An 18,265-nucleotide genomic window follows, 5' to 3' on the forward strand; every position below is an offset into this window, starting at 1 on the left:
AATTCTCGGATAGCCATTTTTTCAGCGTTGTTGATAAGTCTGGAAGTTTTGTCTTCGAGGACGAAATCCCCACTCCCCCAGAGCACTCAGCGCAAGAGTTATAAGCTGTGCCCTGAGGGCATATAAGGTTTTTGAGGAAATGGTGGTCAATGGTTTTTGAGGAAATGTTGGAAATTACTAAAAATGCTCTAGGGTAAATACTGAGGTATTAGGAGGAGGTGAACCCCTTACATGCGTAATATTTTGTCTTCGTTTCAATTTTTAATGCTACTCCTTACTTTCAGTTGAAAAAAACTTTTGCATATTTATTTTTTCATTGTTTTTTTAAAATAATGCTAGAAAATGCTGCGCCCCCTTTATGGAAATCTTCTTCCCCCATGACAAATTCCTCCATGGAAAGTATCCCCCACATAAACCCCTCTTCTCAACTCCCCTCCCAACCAATAAATCTCCCTGAAAACGTCTGTACACTCCCCAAAAACCATTACTATATCCAAACACTGGTCAAAATTTGTAACTTGCAGCCCCTCCCACGGGGACTGTTGGGGAGTAAGTCGTCCCCAAAGACATAGTTATAAGGTTTTTCGACTATGTTGAATAAAATGGCTATCTCAGAATTTTGATCCGACTTTGGGAAAACAGTGAGCGTGGGAGGGGGCCTAGGTGCCCTCCAATTTTTTCGGTCACTTGAAAAGGGCTCTAGAACTTTTCATTTCTGTTCGAATGAGACCTCTCGCAAAATTCTAGGACCACTGGGTCGATACGATCACCCCTGGAAAAAAAAAACAACAAACAAACAAATAAACACGCATCCGTGATTTGTCTTCTGGCAAAAAATACAAAATTCCACATTTTTGTAGATAGGAGCTTTGAACATGTACAGTAGGGTTCTCTGATACGCTGAATATGATGGTGTGATTTTCGTTAAGATTCTATGACTTTTAGGGGGTGTTTCCCCCTATTTTCTAAAATAGGGCAAATTTTCTCAGGCTCGTAACTTCTTATTGGTAGGACTAAACTTGATGAAACTTATATATTTGAAATCAGCATTAAAATGCAATTCTTTTGATGTAACTATTGGTATCAAAATTCCGTTTTTTTTTTAGTTTTGGTTATTATTGAGCCGGGTCGCTCCTTACTACAGTTCGTTACCACGAACTGTTTGATTAGGAAACTCGAATATAGAATATTTATTTAAAGAATTTTCTCCAGTCAAATACTGCCAAGTTAAAATTAAAAAGAAAAGAAAAAATATTGCATAAATATATCGCACAAGCTGTGGATTTATAAGTTCCAAAACTGATTTCAAATCTACGCAAAAATCCAGTAGGCTATATACAGAAAAAAATTCTCGACCACGTTAACAACTTTCATTCAAAGTCAATAGGTGTGAAGATTGATATATTTTTAGAATGATCGAGAGTTGTAATATACACTCGATTTGTCCATAATGAACGTAACAAGAGATATGTAAGTTTTTGTGTTTCAAAAATATAGAAATCTAACTTGTTTTTAAACGTCTTGATGCAACAAAATAAAAAAGAGAATTGTATTAGAAAAGAAAATAAACTGTTTTAAACGTCAAGCTTAAATATTTTATTATAAACACGGCTGACTATTCGATTTTGAGCTGGTTTGATTACTTCAAACTTGTAAAACCTAGTTTTAGATTAAGTATACAAATTGTTTCAATAATTTTAATTAAAATTGTAGGATTTTTCAGGTTGATAGCGAAAAGGTCATAACTGACACCCTAAGTCGAAATTGAGATACGAATCGCTATTTAGAATTAATTTTTTACGAACTTTCTAGTGGTGTAGTTTGTTTTGTCGTAGGATGCCTCTCAGCTGAACATAGCAACAATATGACTTTATCGCAAGTTCGTGTCGCTCCCTTTTGTGAAAGCGAAATTTGTCGTCAACTAACCGTAGGATTGACCTGGGGACATATGTCGTAAATTTATACTTGCTATCACATACCTTTGTTTCTTCGTAGTTTGTTCTCCCCTTTGCTGTTTATTGCGTAGTGTGGTCTGAAAAAGTTACAGATCTTGGGGTGACCGAACAAGTCAGTAGTATAGTTTTGATTGTTGAAAGGATTCTGTCTACCTATCCCGCCGCATCTAAGGTTATTATTTGGTCAAATAGAACATAGAACAGAAATTCAACCATGAGCTTCGCTATGCAGGACGAACTTCAGAAGTACCCTAGGCTGTTCAAATTAGCAATGGAAAAGTGTGAGCCAGGTCACTCGATCAACAGGAAGTAATTACAAGTTCATGGTTGTATTGAAACAAGTCTCAGGTATTCTGAGGTATCAGGACTTTATTGACTGTACAGAGTATTTCTATTCACCACTGGACTCGTGGTGGACTACTTGGTGAGCCAAAGTTAGCAGAAAGCATCCGCATATCGTTATCCAAATGAAAAAACTATTTGATTTCTAGCAGGCCTCCATGAGCAACACATACGTTTATGTTCTATGTTCCAAATTGAATAAGTGCAGTTTATCGAAGCACACTCTAAAAGAGTCGGTCATAAAGTTTCGTTTTTGGAGAATCAGTGACTGAAATAACCATTGCTGTAGAGGCTAAACTGAAAGGGAGGAAGGACACTTCTTCCGCAGAAGTAGTTGAGTTTCATATGGTCTCAAAGCCGTTGGATCGTAAACCTTTTATTCCTATTAAAAAATCAAGATGTGTAGTCTATCTACAGGTTATGTCTCCTCTAAATGTGGCATACTAAAAGTGCGTTTTTGCTAGCATCGGCCAAGACAACGACCGCCCAAACGCTGCAGTACAGACAGCTTGTCTAGAAGAAGACCCCGCCTCCACCGAAAAACCAAACACGGGGAAAAGCAATCAGTAAAGACCAAATCAGTTACCTTACTTTGTTGTTTTGCCATGTACTCAAAATTTCTGAAGTTTGTTTACAATCATTCTAAATGAATGTTGAGCTAAAATGATCAAAGTAGCACAAAAAAGTAGAAACGTTGCGATAGAGCCCTACGATGAATCTTGACTATTCCTCAGAAAACCTTGTAAAAAAAATTCTTGTAACACAGTGGAAAGAGAATTTAAATGCTACGCTGCACAATTTGTCGTAACTACCTTAGCAGCAGAAATGTCATACTCGTTTTTCACTTAACCCTTTGACCTGGTTAATTTTACTAAACAAGTCAATTTTACTCAACAGGACCGAAATTCTACTACCAAATCTCCCGGACAACGGCTTTAAAATAGCTTGTATTTTTCTCGAAATTCTGAAAATTTCAGATGCAACCTTTTTGTCATCAACCAGCGTTTATTTTTGTTCTTTTGAAGCTATATAGCCACAAATATTACCATTTATTGATGCAACTAAAATTAAATGGCTTTTATGCTTCAATGACCTTGCATTGATAAATCGGATTTTTATTTCTTTTCTTCCTTTTTTTACTTTCAAACAGCGTGGGCAAAATCCAAATGATGTTTTTTTTTCTTCTGATCTGGTAACAGAATCACTGTGTGCAAGAAGTCAAGGTGCAAATAAGTACGGATCTTGGAAGGGATGCCTATCTGATGAATTTCCACGGGTGTCAGAAACACGCAAAAAAAAACGCGTTTTCAGGCCACAATTATATAAGAAATTCCTAAATCAAAAACATGTGTTGTTGCGTCTATATGTATTATCCGAATATCTATTTCTTATGGAACAGTGACACAAGATAGTCTAGTTTCTTATTGCAATTTGGAACATGCTTATTGATTTTTTACAACAATAGTTTGCATGAAGCTTATGCGTGGTATGAAATCGAGAAAGACCAATTAATTGACAGCTAATCTGTTTTGAATTACCCTTGAAGACTACTTTTACTGTTATCCCCTCTCCTCTCCCCCTTTTCACCATGTTCTTTGTTTACAAAGCTTTGATGTCTGACAGAATTCAGGAAGGGATCATATTTATGATGTTTATCGAAATTCAGTTCCTTGTTCCTTTTCATTCCCATCACTCTGCCCTCTTTTTTGTGTTGCTTTTCTACTTTTCTCCTCCTAAACGTAAATAGACTCCCGCACATTAGTTTTAAAAACTTTTGCACAAGAATGAAGAATCTTTCAATGAGTTTCATGTTTCTTGTTTTCGCGACTTTAATTTGCCGTCAAATTGTGTAACGTTAATGCGAAGATGATGTTTACCACAATAGTGCTACTTAATATGAAAATATAACTTTATTATATAAAAGGAAAACGAAAGAACGTAACAAATAACAAGAATCAACTGCAGTTTAAATATACAAGCGTATTGCCTCTATTTATATCTTGCTGGGCTGACATAATTCCCTCCGACTGGCTTATAACCAACATTTGCAGTGTAACCCTCACTTGGAGTAACCTTATAAATAACTGTTTGAAGGCGTCCATCGGGAAGGAGGACGCGATACTCACCATTTGTAATTCCATACTCGTCACTGTTTTGGGCGTGCCCGTAATCGTTACCGTAGTCATCTTTTACCGTCCATGCAAATCTATAGGGCATAAAACCGGTTTGGATGCTCCCCGTTGTACCCGAATATATGTTTTGTGATCCTGCGGGAAGAGATGCAGGAACTGATTGGGTTGGCTGAATTGGACGAGGAAACCCGTTCGGTGGGCTAACAATATTGCTCTGGGACTGGAAGCTTCCTAATTTTTGTTTTTGTAGTTGATTATTTTCATAGGAAGGATTTGACTGAATGGGTGGTAGGGGCTGTTCTACTACTGGTTGTGAGGATTGTTGACTTTGAGCAAAATTTTCTGAAAATTGTGTTCCACTGCTAATGCCCTTATTGTTTTCATACTGTCCTTGATTTTGAATAAAGAGACCCGCTTGTTGATTTTGATCGGCGAAGTTAGGCTGTATAGGCGGTAGAGGTTGTTCTATTTCCGGAAGAGAGGATTGTTGAAATTCACTCTGAAAACTTTGTTGGGAGAACTGGGCTCCACTACTAGCGCTGTTAGTATTCTGATATTGTCGTTGGTCTTGAGCAGAGAATCCTGATTGCTGGTTTTGATAGGAGAGATTTGGTCTTATAGGTTGTAAAGGCTGCTCTTTCGCTGGAAATGATGGTAATTGATTTTGACTTGGTAAGACTTGTTGGGGAGATTGAAAGCCACTAGTAAAACCCTCATCTTTTTTCATATTGTCTTACATCTTCTAGCTCAAATCCTGAACCAACTGTACTGCCTTGATCTCCATACTTTCCTGCATTTTCAGACTGACCATTCGAAAATGTTTGGTCAGATAGACTGGAAAAGCCACTACCGCCGTTGTTCACTTGCGTGTTTTCTTGAACTTCTTCGAAAAATTGTTCTTGTCCCTCACTTCCTTGAGCTGATTCTACTTGTTTCTTATACCCGGCATTAGAATTTTCCTTTTGCTCGAACTGTGTCTGTTTCACAAAATCTTGCTGGTTCCCAGATTTAAAACCAAAATTTTCAGTAGTTTTGCTTTGGTAGTCTGATTGAGAACCGAACTGATTTACTTGTGAATTAAATTCTTTATTATTCTGAAAGCTTGACTGCGAATTGACCTGATTAATTGCGGATGATATTGCTGCAGTATTTACATTGCCGTATGCGTTTTCAGGTGCTGATATAACTTTTGTGTTTAGGCTTTTAGCTGGGACACCATTGTTATAAGAAGCTGATTGGGGAGAAAACTGTGATCCACCCACGATTGATGCTTGGTTTCCTTTATACCCTGGTTCGGTTGGTCCAAAAGATTGAGGTGGCTGCTCTAGGGGTGATGGTATCGGCTGTTGGAAATTTGCCTCAGTACCACTCCCAGAAATCAACTTTTGCCGATAATTCTGCTGAACCGCATTATTTTGGAAGCCTCCCCCGTTTCTTATGGCTCCCCCTGCTGATCCTTTGTATTCATTGGACTGATCAAAGCCATTACTTGTGAATGGAACAGGAGTTGTAACCTCGATGAGACTAGCAGTTGTGGAATATTGGAAAGGGCTTGTTACTCCATTTATTGACACTTTCGATGATGGGGTTTCATAGCTGATTTTCACCGGTGCTGGGGTTGGTCTCGCATATATGACTTGTCCTGCTGTTGGTGGAGGAATGAGGGCTTGGGGATTGGAAGGAATTTCTTTGGGGTAACCTTGTTTTATGTTCTGGCCAGATGAAAAAGCTTGGACATTCTGTGACTTGAATGCACCTTTAGTCACTCCTGACTGCGTCCCACTATAAGAAGATTTACCGAACTTTAAAGACTGGTCCACTGGAGCTGGAATTTGACCTTGCACCGGAGATAGCCCATTATATTGTGCTTTTATACCTTTTGCTCTTGTTGCCTGTTGTGGCACAATAGATGTTTGGAAATTTTGGCTGACTGGCTTCAGAGGGGAGAATGACGGTTGTGAAATTTGTGACACGGTTTTCACTGTATTGTAAGAAGTTTTTTGTCCTCCTTGACTACCTTGAATTGAATTACTAACATATTGGGCAGTGCCTCCATTTCCTTTGACTGAACTATATGGCTTTGCTACGGGTGGTGAATTCTGTACTGGCAAATTAGCCACGGGTATTATACTGTTCGGACGTGGGTTTATATTTTGTTGCTTCACAATCTTTGACTGATATGATGTTTGTTGAAAAAAAGATGTAGGAGCTTTTGGTAACTCCTGTTGTGCCTTTCCTGGGAAATTTGGTAGTGGTTGCTGAGGAAATGGAGCCTTGGCAGCGTTTGGGATCGGGCTCGGTTTATAATAAGTATTTGATTTGGAATTGGACTTTGTTGCTTTGTAGTTGAAAATTACTGGTCGTATTCCCCCTGCTTGTGACCCAGCAGGCAGCTGACTTTGACTGTAGGACGGGCTTGCAATTTGCACCAAGGGTGGATTCACTGGGATTGAATATTGTGAGCATGACAAGGCAATCAGTGAGGACAGTAGAATCAGCACCTGGAAGAAAAATTATGCTTGTAGTCTTGTTGAATAATCTGCACGGGCCAGTGGTGTTTCATACTTCAGTCCTCATTAAAAAAATAATAATTGGTATTGAATCAATAAACTGTTATTTACATTACCAGCACATTACGGCTGTGGGAAAAAGGCTTTATGCGGGATTTTGTCAAACTGAAACTCGTAACCTACAACGTTCAACCTTGTCACGCTTTATCGGTAGGTTCAATCTGTTTTCGCTTATCTTGAAAGGTTTTAAAAATATTTAGGCAAATATCTTTTTCTGAAATGAGCATTTCGTAGTTTTGGGAAGTTGTCCCTTTGATTACGTTTCTGAATTAAATTATGCTTGATTTAATTATTTCTTTACCAGGAAAAATTTATTTTGATTTCTTTATAAAAGAAGATTATTTAAACTGGAATTTTAAATTCCTCCTTATATTTGACGACAATTTCAATTTTTCATCCGTTTTAATGCCCTCATACTTAATGGCATTTAATAGCCTAATCAATCCTTAACGAAGCTATTGAAATCAGAATTTATCCATTACATTAAATTGAAAAAAAATTAAAGCAATAGACAAACCTTGACAGGCTTGGAGAAAATATAAACAGAATGATTGTAACATAATTGCTGAAATGAAGATCAAACAGCTTTTGATAATCAAATGTAAAGTAAGAGTGACGTGTGGCAACTGAAACCAGATCAAACAAAATTACAACAAATAATTAAGTTAAACTTAAAATGAACAAAAAACAATCACAAAAGGAGTAGGGCTAACACCTCTTTTTCCTTGTAAAGATCAGAACGTCATTTGTGTCCTACTGAAAACAAAATACATTTTAAACTTTTTTCTCTTTTATAAAATCGATAAATATAAAATTGCTGAGGTTTTTAGGAATGAATACCAATACAAATTAAACTGATGATTAATTATTTTATTTGTTTTTCTTTTATTTTTTGTTTGACAGTATGACAAATAAAAACTATCAGCTCGAAATAAACATTGTTTTCAGTAAGTGCAAATGGCGTTCTGGTCTTTTCAAGGCATGTCGGGTGCAACTACTGTCAGTAGAACGCAATTGACTTTCTGGTCTTTACGAGACCTGGGGTTCTTTTAATGATATTTTCTGTTCCTTTTAAGCTTAACTTGATTATCTATTGTAATTTTTGCTCGTTTTGGGTTTCCCTTATTTATGAATGAATGTGCACACTCAAAAGTAAGGATTTACACTTGAATGTGTAAAAGTAGTGGTGGTAGTAGTAGCAGTAGTGGTAGTTATAACTGAGTTTAGACTCAGAAATAGCGCTATATCTCACACATGTGTTTTTTCATATTGGTATCATCATATGAAAAATATGTCCATAGGAATTCAGAGGAGGACTCATTCCATTGCAAAATTAAAAAAAAATTGTTTTTTGTTGTTATTTTCCGAGGACTTATACTGATTGAAGGGTAACCTACTATTCATTAAACACACTGGACGTCCATGGTAACATATAACGAAGGATCTATGCTTACAGATCCAAATCAAAAGGTCCACAAATAGACTTTGAGGGGGAAGAGGAGGGTTCACGATAAGTTTCAAAGGAGAGCGCCCCTATTTCGGGAATTTGTTTTGTCATGCCTACCATTACCATTACCTAGCGAACATTACTGCAATGATATAATATAGAAACGCGTCAATTAAGAAATAAACAGAAATTAAATAAAAAAAGCGAATGTTTTCTTGAAAAGCAAAGTGAAACGAGCAGAAATTGCCACGTATAAGGGATCAAACCTACATTAAGCAAGAATCACTAAGAAAGAGGAAATTAACTTTAGGCCTGTTTTATTAAGAAAGCTTCATTCCTGCTGAACTATTGCAGCAAGTTCTTATAATTCCCTAACATAGTTGGATAGTGAAGGGGTCATTCTTTGATAAAGCAAGAAAACTTTGCCTGTTTTTTTTTTTTTTAAAAGTAAACTAAGTTAACGTCATTCATTAGCAAAACTTATAAAGGGAGGAATGAGCTGGAGTGAGCCTCTCTTAATAAACATGCCCTTATAACGAACTAAAATTAAAATGAACCTTAAATAAAACTATAACCAGCATGAATTATCATAAAAACGGCACTGTTGCCGCCATTCAACCTGTCTCCCCGAAAGACTGGATTGTCGCTGTGGCTTTATTAAAAACATAATATATCTCCTAATAATTGTTTACTTTTTCATTATTTCCTAAATAAGTGATAGTATTCAAACTTCCAGGAATTCTTTTATTCTATATCAATATTAGTAAAAAACAGTTTTTTAGTCTAATTGCTAATTCGTTTCCACGAATGGTTTCTTTCTTTTAAACTTTTTCTTCCTTTCAAAAATATTGGCAAAAATAGCAAATTAATTGGAATTAACCCGCTATTTAAGTTATCAATTTATGCTATCTATTTAGTTTTCATTAAGAAACAAATGTCTCTTTAATGATCTTTTAATAAGGGAAGGGGGGGGGGTGAGAGGCGAAAACATTAACGCATTTTTAGTTTTCTGTGGTCCAGGTAATCAGATATACCACAACAATTGTAACTGAACCTCTCTAAAGTAACGTTTTTAAACACTGGCTTATTACTAAACTTCCCGTTCGGTTTTTTTGGTGGCAATCAGACGTGTTAATCACAGAAAAAAAAAGTAAAAAAGAAAGCGATGATTCAATTGAAAGATTAAGCAGCCTATCTTATTCTGTATATAAAAGAAAATAAAATCTAAAATACAAACGGGTCTTGCTTTTGGGAAACATGAGAATTTTTATGGTTTAATTTTTTTTTAATTTCGTATTATTCACATTTCTCATTAATATGCTCAATTTCGATAATCTGAGTAAATTAATTTAATTATTGCTACCATGGATTAACTAATTGCCGGTATGGGCCATACCAGGAGGGACTAGGCACTTCTCGACTGTGATCCTTCACCCCCAAAAATCGAAATTTTGCGACTTCTTCTCTACTTTCATATGTTCAATGAGGCCTCAGATCCTGATAGTGTGGTAAATAAGTTTTTTTTTTAATATAGTGGTTGCAAAATTAACAATAAATTAGTGAAGATTTTGAATATATTTTTCAAAGGGAACTACCTAGTGACATTGGGAAAACTTTTAATTAAACCTTCCAATAAGAAATTTAATAATAGTGAGTGTGGTAATTATAGTGGCATTAGCATGGTCTCTGTAGGAAGCACATTACTTGGTATGATGATACTTTTTAGACTAGAGACGTTGTAGGTAAAGGTTTAATGAAGGGTAGAGGATGTGTCGACCAAATTTTCATTCTTGGATGAATAATTGAGAAGAGACTGAATCATCATACTCCTTTAATCGTTAATTTTATAGATTATGAGCAAGCGTTTGGTTCAACTGATAGAAGAGCTTTAGCGAAGGTCTTATCTTTTTATGGTATCAGATAAATACATTAAAGTGATTAGTGCTATGTAAGAGAATAACATCGCTGCGGTTAAGGTAGGAAATAAGGTGAGTAGCTGGTTTCATATTGAATCAGGAGTTAAGCAAGGTTGCGTTTCATCCGTATTTATATGGACCATTTTGAAGGGCTTTGTCCTAAAGAACACAGCAAAGGCTATGGAAGAGCATGGGATCAAATGGGAAAGTAAAGCTGCCCGTTTTGACAGCTTGAGGTGTAAAAAAGGGCTCGAAAATCAATATTAAGAAGACGAAGTTGCTTAGACTGGGAATAATTCTGAAGAGACGATGTTGGGTAACGAGAAGATTGAGCTTACTTACTTAGATAGCTTCACTCACCTAGAAAGTATTATTAGTAAAGAAGGTGAATGCAGTGAAGATGTTAAAAGTAGAATAGCTAAGGCTCTGGGTGATTTTTCAGAGTTGAAAATAGTTAAAAAAAATAGGAAGATAACTTTGCGAACCAAAATCAGAATATTAGAAGCTGCAGTGATGGATCAAGTATGATTCTGAAACATGGGTGCTTCGAAAGACCGAGGAGGATATATACTGTGTTTACGGACTGTTTTGGGTACCACGAGTCTTGAATCTTTAAATGCTGTTTCAAATCTTCACCACTTCACAGCATTAGCAGACACGCGTGCATGGGCCGGTTTGCGTGTCCCCAGAGATTTCAAATGTTCCCAATTTGCCATATAATTTGCATGGTTCTGTATTTGTTTATTAATGGGTCACCACCCTCCCCCTCGGACATGCGCTTGAGCCTTTGTATCTGGATTTTTACTTTTCATATCCTATCATTAGTATATGTGGAGGTTACAAATCTTTAAGCCTTGATAAGAAAGGGAGACATTTTTATTTTTGTGTTTTCAATACACCGTTAGGAACTCGGATGACGCTCAGGAGGAATCAAGGTTAATAACTTTTTTTTCTGACTATGCAGACAGGCTAGAATATCAGTGTGGGCATTGCTCATTATTTAATATGGTTAGTTGAGTGTTCTTTTTTTGTTTTGTTTTCTTTTTTTACACAAAGAATTCCAGTCCTGCAATCAAAGAGAATTGCCTTTATTCTAATGCGAATTTATAATAAACTCGTGTCATAAAAATTCGTCATGTTTGCAAATAATTTTCTAATTTAAACTTAATTTTAGTTACACATTAAGGAACTAGTTTAAAACAGGACTACTAAAGAGAAAAACAAGAGGCTTTGTAATTAAATTTTCACAAAAAAAAGCGGCACTAAAATCTTCGATTGGACAGTAGAAATAGCAAAATTTTGATTGAAATATTTTATGATTTAAGTTCGTTTTAAAAAGATTGCCAGTTCTATGGTAATTCTGTTTAATTTTGTTGAAAATTTGTCAACTATATATTATAATTCAAAATTATCAATATTGAATATATTAAATAATTATTTGGTGCATTTTCTCTTTTCTTTTTGTCCCATCCTAATAACTTTTGGCGATTTGGGAAATGCGAGAATTCGTACAATTAGTAAAAGAAAAGGTACTTATCTGTTAGCCATTAGTCTACACACTGGAGAATTTGGATCTATAAAATCAGACGATAACAGGTTTATTGCTGTTTGTATACTGAGACCATTAGCTTCGGTCCAGTGGAAAAATTCATTGTAGCTATGTTTTAACAAATATTTAGTTGGTATTTCGGTTAGGTTACATTTTGCAAGCAGTCCCGCTATACTTAACCCCCAACCCCCCTAATGTGCAAATATACAGTCTAAATTATTTATAACCTATGTATCTCCCAAGTGTCTCAGTTGTTTCAACCCTGTACTTGTAGATCCAAATTCTCGACTGTGTACTGGCTAAAAGATAAGTACCTAAGAAAGAATATAGAAGCTTTGACTATTTGAATAATTATTTTCCTAGAATTTCGTAAGATTTTGCGATTAGTGATGTTAGCATTTTTCAGGGTTGGGGGAAAAGGTCAAAGGTACCTATGTGGATAAAAAATTTCGGATTAGGAGAACAGCCTCTTTTCGCAAGAACCCTCCCTTCTTATTATGGCTCTAAGTGAATTTTCTTGCCAATGTAAATTTATTCGGTAGTTTATGTGGTCTTTTCATTGCAAAGTCTTGATTTTTCATTTTTATTTTCATTTATGTCTAAAACTAAGGCTGTTTTTCTTCCCTGTAATGAACTCATAAATGCTAACCTTCATTTGACTAAACTCTCTTCTTACTTTTCCTTACTGACTGTCACTTTAAGACTGATATGTGTATTACATTCGCATCCATTTATACTGACCGCGCCCACGTTGCAAAAATATTTTTCTTTTTTAATTTTTCAAGTTCATCTTCAAACTTAATACTGGAATCCAGAGGTACCTGGACGCTCCAGTCACGCGAGAAAGGGCGGTGGACGATGTATAACAGGTCCTTGATTTTTATTTCTACCCGGGAAAAAACAAAACTATCCTTATTAAAAATGATTGGTCATGATATGCCAATTGCGCTCGTAATTTGGATTTACACGCTGCTTCGTTAAGCGGAACGCCAAAATATTCTGACCATACAGTAATATAGGATATTAAAAGCGTGATGAATAATCATTACTTGCGCTGCAAGTCTGAAGCGAATTAAAGCCCAAATAGAAGAAAAGTTGCAAAGTCATAGATTAAAAACTATTAGTATCCATCAAGGTAGAATTTTCATACTGTTTTTATTAATTTCCGGTGACTGCTCCCATCTACTTAAGTGCCCTTTTGTTTGCGTATATTTTATATATCATAGTTCTATTCTTTCGAAAATAAAAATTTGCTTTCAGGAATGTCAGTGATATAGTCTTTCCAGGTGCCTTAATATTTACGCAGGGCAAAGAAACTTACTCTTTTATTCTTGTTGTACATTCAAGCCGCATCCAAGCTCATCATAAATACAAGAATTACCAACATTCCCTTCCAATCCTAGGCCTACTTAGGGAACGCTTGGTTTTGGCGTAGAATTATTCTTGAAAATAGGTTGTTTTAATATCACTTACAAAGAAATTCTAGCTTTATTTCTGTAACAATGTAGACTAACTATATCAATTAACCAGTTTTTTTCATTTCTTTCTTTTTCATCGACGGTATGCTCAGGCCTGAATTTACATATAGACCCACTGGGCCCGGGACTAGTGGTGCATACTGCAAGGGATTGCAATAAAATATGACTTAGTAATTTTTTTTCTTAACAAAAACATGATTTTTGTTGAATGACAGGATTTTTCGTCAAAGTCCCAGGTGCACTTCGCTGTAGCGCTGCTTATTCACAGAAAATTGACTTTAAAACAACACAGGAATTCTGTGGCCACTTATAAACTGTCAGGTGACATAAATGACAGGTGAGAGTTCGGTATCACCTCTCTCTTTCAGTACTTTGGGCTTATCAGTTGTGTTCTATTCAATGCTTCCCCTATCACCGAATGTCAGTGGTGCTAGTGGTTTTTAATCCCTGTCTTCTAATGTTAAATCGCCAAAGATCCGACTCGTACGAGTTTTCCATTCTCTTTGTCCTGAATTAAATAAAAAAAAACTAATTTTTTTAGCTGAAAGTAAGGAGCGACATTAAAACTTAAAACGAACAGAAATTACTCCGTATATGAAATGGGTTGTCCCCTCTGCAATCCCTCGCTCTTTACGCTAAAGCTTTTAATTGTTTTAAAAAGTAGAATTGTGGCAAAGAGTCAAACTTTAGCCTAAAGAGCGAGGGATTGCGGAGGGGACAACCCATTTCATATACAGAGTAATTCTGTTCGTTTTAAGTTTTAATGTCGCTCCTTACTTTCAGCTAAAAAAATTAGTTTTTTTTTTATTTAATTTCGGAACGTTTTTGAATTAATGCATGTTTGGTTTTGGCTCTCCGCACATAAATTATTAAAATTAAATTTGTATATTAATTCTTTTTTGGGCTAAATGGCTTTCTCTTAGTTTTGATCAGACGATTTTGAGAAATAAGGGGTGGAGATGGAGGCCTAGTTGCCCTCCAATTTTTCGGTTACTTAAAAAGGCAACTAAAACTTTTAATTTTTAACGAACATTTTTATTAGTAAAAAATATACGTAACTTAAGAATTAACTTACGTAACAAACTTTCATAATCTTATATTTTTATTATGTATACGAGGGGGTTTGTACCCTCGTTAATACCTCGCTCTTTACACTAAATCGTAAGTTTTGTCCCAATTCTTTAAGAATGACCCCTGAATCAGAAAGGCCGTAGAATAAATAGTTGAAATTACTAAAAATACTTTAGCATAAAGAGCGAGGTATTTATCTCCTCCTAAATACCTCGCTCTTTATGCTAAAGTATTTTTAGAACCCCTCATATGCGTAATAATCTCTGTTCGTTTTAAGTTTCAATGCTACTTCTTCCTTTCATTTGAAAAAACGTTTTCATGTTTATTTTTCATTGTTTTCTTATAGTAATGCTAGAAAATCCTGCGCCCTTTCCATTGAATTTTTCTTCCCTCATGACAGATTCCTCCAAGGAAAGATCCTCCAACATAGCCCCCTCCCCTCAACCCCACCCCCAAACAAAATAAAATCCGCCTGAAAACGTCTGTACGCTTCCCAATAACCATTACTATATGTAAACACTGGTCAAAGTTTGCAACTTGCAGCCCCTCCCCCAGGGATTGTGGGGGAGTAAGTCATCCCCAAAGACACAGTTATTATGGTTTTCGACTATGCTGAACAAAATGGCTATCTCAAAATTTTGATCCGTTGACTTTGGTAAAAAAAATGAGTGTGGGAGGGGGCCTAGATGCCCTCCAATTTTTTGGTCGCTTAAAAAGGGCACTAGAACTTTTCATTTCCGTAAGAATGAGCCCTCTTGCGACATTCTAGGACCACTTGGTCGATACGATGACCCCTGGGAAAAAAAAAAAAAAAACAAAGAACAAACAAATAAACACGCACCCGTGATTTGTCTTCTGGCAAAAAATACAAAATTCCACATTTTTGTAGATAGGAGCTTGAAACTTCTACAATAGGGTTCTCTGATACGGTGAATCTGATGGTGTCATTTTCGTTAAGATTATAAGACTTTTAGGGGGTGTTTCCTCCTATTTTTTAAACAAGGCAAATTTTCTCAGGCTCGTAAGTTTTGATGGGTAAGACTAAACTTGATGAAACTTATATATTTAAAATCAGCATTAAAATGCGATTCTTTTGATGTAGCTATTGATATCAAAATTCAATTTTTTAGAGTTTTGGTTACTATTGAGCCGGGTCGCTCCTTACTACAGTTCGTTACCACGAACTGTTTGACTATTTTAACTTGAGTGGGTTTTGAAAGCACCTCATACGGCCGAATCGGTTGCTTAAAGTAGTAGAAAATCATCAAATAAGAAAAACGTCAGGATGTTCTTCTTGACTCCAAGAAGTTACGGTGTCACATCGGTTCAAGATTTTGTAATGATTTTTCACCAAAAACCTGCCACTTTGTTTCATACCCATAACACCCTGACTTGAAATAGAAGAATTTTCAAAATTAGGCAAATGGTCAAAGCACTTTTATTACTTTTGAGCGCACCTGTAATACCCTGAATGGCCCTTTACGAAGATTTAGAAAGATTATCAAACAGTTCGTGGTAACGAACTGTAGTAAGGAGCGACCCGGCTCAATAGTAACCAAAACTCTAAAAAATTGAATTTTGATATCAATAGCTACATCAAAAGAATCGCATTTTAATGCTGATTTTAAATATGTAAGTTTCATCTAGTTTAGTCTTACCCATCAAAAGTTACGAGCCTGAGAAAATTTGCCTTGTTTACGAAAATACGGAGAAACACCCCCTAAAAGTCGTAGGATCTTAACGAAAATGACACCATCAGATTCAGCGTATCAGAGAACCCTACTATAGAAATTTCAAGCTCCTATCTACAAAAATGTGGAATTTTGTATTTTTTGTCAGAAGACAAATCACGGGTGTGTGTTTATTTGTTTTTTTTTTTTTTTTTTTTCTTTTCCCCAGGGGTCATCGTATCGACCAAGTGGTCCTAGAATGTCGCAAGAGGGCTCATTCTAACGGAAATGGAAAGTTCTAGTGCCCTTTTTAAGTGACCAAAAAAATTGGAGGGCATCTAGGCCCCCTCCCACGCTCATTTTTTTCCCAAAGTCAACGGATCAAAATTTTGAGATAGCCATTTTGTTCAGCATAGTCGAAAACCATAATAACTATGTCTTTGGGGATGACTTACTCCGCCACAATCCCTGGGGGAGGGGCTGCAAGTTACAAACTTTGACCAGTGTTTACATATAGTAATGGTTATTGGGAAGTTTACAGACGTTTTCAGGGGGATTTTATTTTGTTTGGGGGTGGGGCTGAGGAGAGGGGGCTATGTTGGAGGATCTTTCCTTGGAGGAATCTGTCATGGGGGAAGAGAAATTCAATGAAAAGGCCGCAGGGTTCTCTAGCATTACTATAAGAAAACAATGAAAAATAAACATGAAAACGTTTTTTCAAATGAAAGGAAGAAGTAGCATTGAAACTTAAAACGAACAGAGATGGAGGAGATAAATACCTTGCTCTTTATGCTAAAGTATTTTTAGTAACTTCAACTATTTATTCTACGGCCTTTCTGATTCAGGGGTCATTCTTAAAGAATTGGGACAAAACTTACGATTTAGTGTAAAGAGCGAGGTATTAACGAGGGTACAAACCCCCTCGTATACATAATAAAAATATAAGGTTATGAAAGTTTGTTACGTAAGTTAATTCTTAAGTTACGTGTATTTTTTACTAATAAAAACGTTCATTAAAAATTAAAAGTTCTAGTTGCCTTTTTAAGTAACCGAAAAATTGGAGGGCAACTAGGCCTCCTTCTCCGCCCCTTATTTCTCAAAATCGTCTGATGAAAACTAAGAGAAAGCCATTTAGCCAAAAAAAGAATTAATATACAAGTTTCATTTTAATAATTTATGTGCGGAGAGCCAAAACCAAACATGCATTAATTCAAAAACGTTCAGAAATTAAATAAAAAAAAACTAATTTTTTTAGCTGAAAGTAAGGAGCGACATTAAAACTTAAAACGAACAGAAATTACTCCGTATATGAAATGAGTTGTCCCCTCCGCAATCCCTCGCTCTTTACGCTAAAGCTTTAAATTGTTTCAAAAAGTAGAATTGTGGCAGAGTCAAACTTTAGCATAAAGAGCGAGGGTTTGCGGAGGGGACCACTCATTTCATATACGGAGTAATTTCTGTTCGTTTTAAGTTTTAATGTCGCTCCTTACTTTCAGCTAAAAAAATTAGTTTTTTTTTTATTTAATAATAAATTAGTAATGAAGAGAGAAGTGTATTCATTAGAAAAAACTCGGTATTTTCTGTATTGCTCGTAGTTGCAAAAACCTGCAAGACGACAGTTTGTACCAATAACTATGTATCAGGTGGAAATGGACGATTTTGATTTCTTTTTCTTTTTCTTTGATATACTATGTTGTACTAGGATAGTTGGATGAATCGGCTTTCCCGACAAGTATGCTACAAAATGACCAAGTAAAAAATAATAAATTATTAAGGAATAATTTACTAAGCTTAATCAAAAACTTAATCAAACTTTTTATTTAATTTCTGACCGTTTTTGAATTAATGCATGTTTGATTTTGGCTCTCCGCACATAAGTTATTAAAATGAAATTTGCATATTAATACTTTTTTTTGGCTAAATGGCTTTCTCTTAGTTTTGATCAGACGATTTTGAGAAATAAGGGGTGGGGAAGGAGGCCGAGTTGTCCTCCAATTTTTCGGCTACTTAAAAAGGCAACTAGAACTTTTAATTTTTAACGAACATTTTTATTAGTAAAAAATATACGTAACTTAAGAAGTAACTTACGTAACAAACTTTTATATTCTTATATACTTAATATGTATATGAGGGGG

The 18,265-nt window shown here is 35.7% G+C and overlaps 2 protein-coding genes across 2 annotated transcripts in view; one reads left to right on the forward strand and one right to left on the reverse strand.

The window, feature by feature from the left end:
* Positions 1-18,265, forward strand: part of LOC136033753 (myosin-11-like) — a gene marked incomplete in the record, with an annotated part of 73,257 nt that overhangs the window by 18,833 nt on the left and 36,159 nt on the right.
* Positions 4,193-12,699, reverse strand: LOC136033750 (uncharacterized). The gene is made up of 2 exons (XM_065714646.1): positions 12,561-12,699; positions 4,193-6,930 (listed from the first exon to the last, which is right to left on the reverse strand). The coding sequence occupies exons 1-2, from the start codon at positions 12,564-12,566 to the stop codon at positions 5,143-5,145; spliced, it is 1,794 nt and encodes a 597-aa protein (XP_065570718.1). The 5' UTR covers positions 12,567-12,699; the 3' UTR covers positions 4,193-5,142.

The sequence above is a fragment of the Artemia franciscana genome, chromosome 12 (genome assembly GCF_032884065.1).
Source record: "Artemia franciscana chromosome 12, ASM3288406v1, whole genome shotgun sequence".
In the NCBI taxonomy this organism is placed as follows: domain Eukaryota; kingdom Metazoa; phylum Arthropoda; class Branchiopoda; order Anostraca; family Artemiidae; genus Artemia; species Artemia franciscana.